This window comes from Lonchura striata, chromosome 4 (assembly GCF_050655825.1).
Source record: "Lonchura striata isolate lonStrDom1 chromosome 4, ASM5065582v1, whole genome shotgun sequence".
NCBI classification, from domain to species: domain Eukaryota; kingdom Metazoa; phylum Chordata; class Aves; order Passeriformes; family Estrildidae; genus Lonchura; species Lonchura striata.
Window position 1 is genome coordinate 38899686 of NC_140706.1, and position 9152 is coordinate 38908837.

The 9152-nt window shown below is 43.8% G+C and overlaps 1 protein-coding gene across 2 annotated transcripts in view; it reads right to left on the reverse strand.

Annotated features, from left to right (window-relative positions):
* The window catches only part of CPE (carboxypeptidase E), a 55807-nt gene extending 49906 nt beyond the window's left edge, over window positions 1–5901 (reverse strand). The window contains exon 1 of one of the 2 annotated variants that reach the window (XM_031504723.3): window positions 5572–5901. In XM_031504723.3, coding sequence (XP_031360583.1) covers window positions 5572–5851 — 280 coding nt within the window. In that variant the 5' untranslated portion in view covers window positions 5852–5901. Of the gene's footprint in view, window positions 1–5541 lie in introns of both variants that reach the window. The other variant, XM_085578006.1, reaches the window with a different exon arrangement.
* Between the last annotated feature and the right edge of the window lie 3251 nt (window positions 5902–9152).

Sequence of the window (9152 nt, forward strand, 5' to 3'; positions counted from 1 at the left end):
GAAGAAGAATCTAAGTCAAAAAAATTCACTGAGCACATACATGCAGCTGTCTTCATGCTGCTCTACATCCCTCCCGAGTCCTGCACAACCTACACAGTCTGTGAAGGACACTCTGAATTGCAGGCAGCATTAAAATCATCCTGCCAGAAACTACCCCAGGCCAAATCCTGACTGGGTGACTTCAAGGGGGTACCCTAACCGGCACAAAAACCCATAAGGGATTTTGCTGGAAAGGTAATTACAGCTTCTCAGCCTTCTGTAGAACGCAGGAGGTACAGCCCGCCCCAGATCTGCACTCCCAGCAGGCGAGTCAGTAGCATATCCCTGACAGTTTTTGATGAGAAAGCCAGAACATCCTCACAAGCTCTGAAATAATCTGTTCCCTGAGGCATAAAGGAAAGAAAATTCCAACTGCAGAAGGGTACATGAGAGGTAAGTTCAACCATGTTTTACTCTGCATTTTCTATCCATCCCTATGGAGACACGAGCAGCTGCCCTGCTCCTGCTCATCTGGTGCTGTAGGTGCCCAGGCAGCAGCTCACCTTTAAAGAGGATTGCAAACCTAAGCCAGGAGAGCAGCTGAACCACAGCTGACAGAAAGGATGAGAACACAGCACAGCATCTCCTGTATTCCCGATACAAACTGCTCTGCTGACACCGACCTATTTACAGCCCCTACCTTTATGCAGTGCAGCTGGGTGAGTATGAACCAAGAGCACACACATTTACGAGCAACCAGCCCTGTACCCTTCAACATCTCCCTTGAAAAAGGGAACACTACATGAGTGGGCCTTGATAAAAACTGGCGTTTGCTTAAACCTCGAGCACAAATTGGGCTTGCTCTCTAATATCTAGATTTAATAACAAGCTCTTGCCATGTGCAATATTTGTAGTAACGCTTTTCAAATATGGGAAACCAACAGGTCCAATCAAAGAACTCATAAGATTTTTATGTGCTGATTTGGGGCACAAGGAAAAGAAAGATTCAGAAAATCAAGTGCAATTAACTGTAGATAATGAGGTCAGAACAGCTGTGTCTGATGACAACTCCATAACCAAGAGACGAGCTGTGTGCTTTCTGACATCACCAGGGATACAGCACCCTGCCACCAACCCCAGCACTGCACCCACTCATCTGAAGCAGGACAGCCCATAAGACCCACAGGTGACATCCAATGGTGACATCCCACTCTGGCTGCCACCTACAGCAGCACAGCTGATTCCTGCTCATGCTGGCCTGAAACCTCAGCAGCTCCTTCTTCTTCCTGCTCTCTCTTTTGAAAAAGAGCAGCACTTGCTCATGGTTCTCTTAAATGGCTGCAGTTATTTAGATTACAATAAATCAAGAAATATTTTTAAATGGGTTTAGTCCAAGAGTGATGAAGATATTATGAGAAACAATTTTTCTCCTTGTAAATTCATCAGCTTTACTTATTGCTAATTCTTACCACTGAAAGCACCAGTTTGCATGGCTGGTGCCACAGCTGAATACAGGAGCACTTGACCAACAGAATAAAAACCTGTTTGTATTAGCAGTCAGATCTTGGATTTCTTCATTCATCAATGCAGAGCCACGATTTTCACTTCTCTCTTAGTCACCCTCTAATTATTTTTTTGCAGGAGGAAATGGTTCTAGCACTGCATGGCTGGGGTGTGCAAAAACTGAGAGCCTCACATCTGGGGCTTTGGAGGGGCTAGTACAGAAGCTGCCATTTGGGAAGCCTAGAAGCTTATTTAGGCTCAGTGCCAGCAGTGACTGACCCAGCTCATTTCCTCACCCTGCCAAGTGGAGTCTTTGATAAAGTGATGGGTCCAAGGATTATTGTAGCTGAGCTGCACCTCATAAAATTGACTGAAGTCACACCCACAGGGCCCTGTGAATGTTCCAAGTTACAGCTGCACTGCTGAACTCACACTCGGTGTGCTCCTGCCTCACCACTTCATGATGCCTTGTTGTTTGAAATGGCAAACTATGTCATTTTATAGAAAATCTGTTGTCTCACTCCACTACAAATTATTAGTAGTTTCCTTCTATTTGAAGTATTTTTAAAGATGCTTGTGGGGAAAAGGATGAACAATAAAATCATTAACACTCTGTTCAACAGAACATCAGACATCCACAGCAAGAGCCTATTTCCTCTCTCAGGAGTAGTCAGTATTCTCCTGCATGTGAACGAAGGCAAAGTATTGTCCCAGAAAAAACAAAAATAAATCTGTGCTTTACCATCAAATGTCCTGTTTTCCTCTGGTCCACCGTGAACTTCCCACAACTTCTTTCTCCTCATTTTATCTGACATTGCCATCCACAGGCTTCTGTCAACTTTGTCAATTTTTGGTGAGCACAGGGACAAAACAGTATTTCCTCATGTAATCACAGCTACTTCAAAATATTTTGGTTGCTTCCAGTCTATGTTCACGCAACATCTTCTACATGTAAGCACTGACACAGTCTCATTAAAGTCTTCTCTGCCTTCACTGCCTTGTCCTCAGTGACTCAATGTGATGTTTTCTGCTTTGGTATAAAACTTTATCAAGTTCAAATACCTTCATCTCCAGATTGTGCTTTTCCTTATACAAGAGCTTCTTTTCCATCAGTGATTGCAGGCTCTAATCTCCCACACAAATGTAGTATCAGCCTAGAGAAATTGTTGCCACAATAAATGCCCAAACAAATATTTTTAAAAAATCACAACAAAATGCACAAAACTACAGATATTAGTCCAAACACTGTTTGGCATGAAGCACAATTGAAGCACAGGTAGTGTGGTGTTCAACCTTGCAGGAAGGCAGCACATTCTCTACGTGTTTAATGTAGCAGCAGAAACTTCAGGCAGTCTCATGCTTCTGGCATTTATCGTGTCCCCAGGAAGAGCTCAGTGAAGGCTCAGCTCACAGTGTGCAAGTGACTAATTCAGGTCTCCAAGAGTCACAAAGACAAGTGGTATGACTGTGCAAGAAACCACACTGGCTCATGTGAAGTCATTCTGATTTCCAACGCAGTATCAGGACTTCAAAAAAAAACCCCTCCTAATGAATATTTACCCCAGGAAAAAATAAGGCCTTTATGATTTGTTCCAGTTTCTTCATTCACTGAGGATTTTTTCCAGTTGCCTTGGAGGTCTAAAGCACATTTCTGAAGTCTTTCTATTTCTCTCAAGTATTTTTTTTTCAAACATTGCACATATTTTACAAATTAATTTTAAAAAATAGCTGATGCTCAAAAATTGAAGTTGATTTATATGCTTGCATACGATCAAATGCATTCACACAAGGCTACACAACCATGCAATATATGTGATTATGCAATGGTTGCATGTATATGCAGTATTTGATTTACTCAGAACAAAGCCTCTTTACTCAGTACAAAGAGTCTTTACTGATGCTCTGCTGACACTTTCCTAATCTGTTTTGTCATCAACTTGCTCACTAAGGGAACACAAACTTTTTGTTTCACAGCTGTTCACTAGATGATTCAGGTATCATCCTTCTATCCTCATCAGCCTTCTAGAAGTATGAGCTTTCTATAGACTATAAATCTATAAACGACAGTATATATTTTGTTAATACTTCCCTATATATAAAAATTAAATCCTGTGACACTCAGGATGTCCTGCAGGAAGAGATTATGTTCAAAACGTACAACTTTTTGGCTGTCTGGGAAAAATGAAAAGTAACTATGTGCTTGTATATGTGTGTCTTTGATTCCATCATTTTTTAATAATAATAGGTTTTTGCCCCGATCAAGCATGGACGCTCAGAGTGAGCAGGGTTCCCCCTTCAGGTATGAGCAGAATCAGCCTCACATTTCCTGCCAAGGCTAATACAAGGCTCCACTTTTCTTACTGCACAGCTAAAAAAGCTCCCATAGAAAAATAAACAGTGCTGCCTTTTACTACACAGTAGAAGAAAGGTCACATTTTTAAGAAGAAAACACCTCTAATGCAACCATTGGCACAATATATAGGTGCTTAGGCTCTGTAATAAAGCAGCAAGGGTGGTATCAAAGCTTTCACAGTTATTTCTAAGGAGGGCAAGGGTAACTATGCATGAGGTCTGTCTTGCTACCCTTCCCAAGAAGATCCCGAGTTTTTCCCATGCACTATTACAGAGAGGAGTAGTCCCCCACTTTTTGCAAAATGTTCAGAACCTCATAGAATGAAAGTGAGGATTGAAATAAAACAATGAATTTGCTGTGGTTCATACTCTGGTTAATCCCCTTCAAAAAACCAGCATTTTCAGCATCCACCACTAAAGACTGCCAGGCCTCATCACATTCCCTGACATGTGATTTGGACATTGCAACATGTGGCATTTTTGTCTATAGGGCTCCCTTAGTAAGGTGCCCGAGCATGTTCCAGAAAATGCTTGGCACTCTCTATAGCTTGTATGTGGATGCAATCCATAGGAATTTTTATTTTTTGTAGTTTGTTATTCATATACTGCTGTATTCCCTTTAGCTTGGGCTCAATGACAGGCCCTTTCTCACATCACTGACACCAAGAGAAGTGTGTCTCCAGGAAGAGGCATAGCTCCATCTCAGCTGCACAGTGTGCTGCTCTTTTTGTCCTTTTCAGCTGTCTTGACACAACAGTCACATCAATGAGCTATAGTGGCTATTCCCTGGCAGCAACACAAAATCCCAGAATTACTGTTATTACTCTAGTGTGCGAATTACACAATGGCAATAGATTCATTCTTAGCTTCGGGATCCTCATCCCCTCTTATCAAGATGGCAACACACCACAAAGAAATTATTCAAATTTCACTGCATTCCCTACATTTTTCATTCCAAGACAATGCTTTCTTACCCTGCCTTCCTCTTACATCCCCCTATGTCCAGTATCCTATAACCTCTAAGTTCTATCTGTAGCCCCAAAATTAAGTCTCTTGAGGACACAAAGCAAGGTTATATTCAGGCCATAAAGCAGAATATTAAGCACTAATTGCATTTGCCAAATCCCCAGGGAGCCACAGAAGCCACACCTCCACCTAAAAGTCACGGACTTCCAGACCTGTGCTGTAACCCAGAGAAGGAAATGTGAGGACGTGACTGCAGAAGGCTGATGGCTGGGCCAAAGGTACCGAGCAGCTCTCACGGATAAGCCCTTCCACATACTGACATTAGCGACACTATCCATTCTAAAAGCAGAAACAATGAAATCGAGACAATCCTAGTTGCAATAAATCGCACGGCATCAATCAAATTCCCTTTTCTGAAGGTGTCCCAAACTCTAAGTACGCGCAAGCACGTAGCCCGAGGCACCCGTGCCGGCGGGCGCAGCGTGCCGCGGTGGGTGACACGTCCCGGGGACAGCCCGGCCGGGACTCGCCGCTCCCCGGGCGCTGCGCTTCGTGCGGGGAAGGGCGGCCAGCGCCCGCCCTGCCGGCGAGCCCGCTCCGGGTATTTCATGGGGAGCCCAGGCGTGTCTTGCGGCACCGGGCGCTAAATGCAGCGGCTCAGAGCCGCTGCGCGCCGGGCGCGGACGGTGGCTGGCACCGGTGCCGCAGCGAGCGCCCCGGGGCCGCGCCCGCCGCCGGTACCTGCGCTCAGGTGCGGCGGCGCCCCCTTACCGGGCTCGTGCTCGCCGGGCCGGTCCGAGATCTCGATGACCAGGAGCTCCCGGCCCTCGGCGCTGCGCCCCACCGTGTAGATCCTGCTGATGGCGGGGCACTGCAGCCACACGGCCACCAGCGCCTCCCGCAGCTCGGCGTAGCGGTGGTACTCGAAGGAGATGCCCTCCTCGGCGCTCAGCCGCCGCCGCCGGCTGGCGGCCCCCGCCGCCGGCTCTGCCGCGGCCCGGCAGGCAGCGAGCACCGCGCACAGCGCCAGCAGCAGCACCCGCGCCGCCATCCCGCCCGCCTGCTGCTCCGCCAGCGCCGGCGGCACCAGCGGTACGGAGGGAAGCAGCGAGGGAAGCAGGGAGCGGGAGGGAGCGGGAGGGAGCCGGGGGGCGGCGGGCGGGGCGGGGCGCGACCGGCCGCTCCGCCCCGATCCGCGTCCCGAGCGCTCCCGCGGAGGGCGGGCGCCGCGGCCGCAGGATGCGGGGGAAAGCCGCTCAAGCTGTTGTGATCAACCAGCTGCGAGAAAAACGCTGCGGGAATCCGGGCTCGCGTTTGCCGCACCGCCTCGTCACTTTATGCGGTCCCAGCGGGTTAACCCACAAATGGAAAGTAACAGAGTGCTCCATGAATGATTCAGTGCTATTGCAGGGCAACACAAATGCATTTGATTGATAGGGAAAACTATAAACCCACATCTGCAGGGTCGCTTTGCCCTCATTTATAAGGCGTCTTTGCTGCATTACAGAAAGGAAAGGATAAAGCAAGACTTATTTTCTGATACTGACATTACTTACAGTGCATACTCCAGTCTGTTCAAAGCAAATGCTTGTGTGAAGAACCATTCACCATATATTAATAAATCAGTTTCTTCTAGACCGCAAATACTACAGGAATTCTGAAGCCGTGTTCTTTTCAACTTGTCTTCATAGGCACAGCTGTTTAGATTATGTTGGAACAGCCTGCGGAGGACGAGTTCTGAAAGCAAAAGGCTAAATGCTAAAGAGCAATTTCCATATTGGGTTGTTAATTTTGAAAAGTACACATCCAATTCATCCTTCTACAAACAGAATTTTGTCCACGATAATATAAAGCATGCTTATTCTGATCTTCTAATTTATAAGGGTGAGCCTGTATAACACCTCTTTCTACCACAAATTAATAGTGGATCAATCTTCAGGAAGATTGTTTTTAATAATCTTTGGTGACAATATAGATATTTTTGTAAATTGTGAGTATCTACTTCAAATAAGCTGATAGTGGACACAATCTCTTCTAGGAGAATGTTTTCACTGACCTTTGGTGATGTACCAGCTCAGAAAGTGATCCAGCATCTGAAACACAGACCTGAATATAAAACTACTACACATAAATACTTGAGTATCTGTCTCTATTTACCTACACTTGTTGCCTATACTTGTTACCTTCCAGGGCCCTGAATGTCAGCCTTGAATTATTTGGAGTGTTTCTTCATAGCAAGAACCACAGTTCAGCCCTTCCAGTCTTCACCATCTTTCAAAGCCAACTAGATTCAGAATCTGCCCTGCCCAGTTTAATTCCAGGGTTACAAGTGGGCAACCACATACAAAGGCACCTTCAGAGCACTTTTTGGTGCCTTCAACTCTTACTGCTAGAAAACTTTTGGAGATGTCTGTCATAGCATGTCCCATTAGCTCTGAAGTTATCACAACACTAATCTGCACTAAGTGCTCTGCAGGACTAGGACACAGAGAAACTCCTTGATACGGCGTTTTCTCTGACCATGATCACTGTTTGAATTTAGGATCACAAAAGGGCTCTCCCTCTGACTTCTCCCCTTCCTAACAGCATGAATTGAACTACATTTTAAAAAATTGTTTATGACACCACACTGTTTTAGAACTATGTGCAACATGCAGCCCTCACAGTAGCTGATCAAATACTCAAAAGAGGCACCTTCTTTAGCAGCATTGGCTACACTTATCACAGGCTAAAAATGTCTTGTTTTCTTCATAATTTTTCCTTGTACTCAATATACAAAGTAAACAAATCTGCTGATGCTGGTTACATTAACATTTTCTGGGGGAACTTTCTGATCCAAAAAGCAACCCTTTTGTTCTTTGTACCAACAATCATTTGCTTCTCTTCTAATTTAATTGACCAAAATACATCACTAAAAGATAAAAGCAGGCTGGGAAATCATCTATTTATTTTCATCTCCTCAAGCAGTGAATTATTATTCCACTACATAAAAGTAGTCTCACACCTACTTCTGAATGGATTTACTTCTGTTTTCATACTTATTCACCCACTCTCTTAAAAAAAAACTTAAGACAATAGTATGTATATAATGTGTAGAAATACACGTGGATATCTTGTGTAAATCAGGGTGGTTTATATATTATCAAATATTTGAGCTCACTCATACTAACCTATTTTAATAAGGGATTAAAAAAAAAATGTTTAAAATCTCAGACAGCATAGGAACATATGCAGAACTGAGTAGGAGGAATAAATGGATGTCTTCCTTTGTATCTAATCCTTCCTTCCATTTTCCATAGTTTGTGGATGATTATCTTCAAAGGCCAAATTTCTCTGTAATATGTAAAATGTTTTGGCACTTGCCTCAATCTCAGAGGAATGCTCCAACCCCAAGGGCTTTCCCAGCCTGTAAGCATAACCAGGCACCTGGGCATGGCCTTGTAAGCTGACGAGAGCAATGAGTAGAGCACAATTGCCCCAGGAAAACTACTGATCAATAGATTTTAAATCTGCTTTACCTGTCTCTTATACCTGAATATGGTGCAGCAAATAGTAAGTTATATTTTGCCAACAGACACAGCCTAAATAACTTGGTAATTACAAAAAGAAATTCAGTAGCATTTCCAGAAGTACTTATTTATAGACAAATCTACATGTACACAAAACATACATACAACACTCATATATTTACAGATTACTTCATTCCTTTGGCCAAATAGAATTTGCTGAATCAAATTTTCCAATGCTTTTGACTTGCCTGAATCTTTTTCAGCAAATCATTATTCACCAGGAAGCATATATTTTCCAAAATAAACTCACTCACAGAAGTGACAAGTAACAAGACTTACAAGTCTTTGAACATTTTTTTTTTGTTTGTGTGACAAGACAAAAAGGCTAAGGCAACTATTTTCTTATTCAGAAAGATAACCCTAAATCTACGTCCATTTACGAACAACTGAAGAACATATGGAATATCAGAAATCCTAAAAGTGCTCTATGATTGAAAGCAGATATTTACATTATTAATAACAAACTACTGCTAGTATGTACACCATGGAAACACTAAACTTGTCTGGTTTGTATTTGGAAAGGAGTTTTAATGCTAGGAATAAAATTATCCAAATCAATTTAAAAGAGAGGACAGTTGATCTCAGCATTGACAAACCAGGCAAGGAGATAGAGCTAACTGTAACTGTAAGAAGATTTTACAAAACTTACCAGAGTGCTGGTTATATTCCCATATACTACACCTGACAGCTGTGGGCACTTGAAGCTGTGTCTTCAAGACAGAAGCATCTATTTCCAACCTTCAAAATGTCTTGCATAACTCAGTGGCCCTATGTCTTGGATAG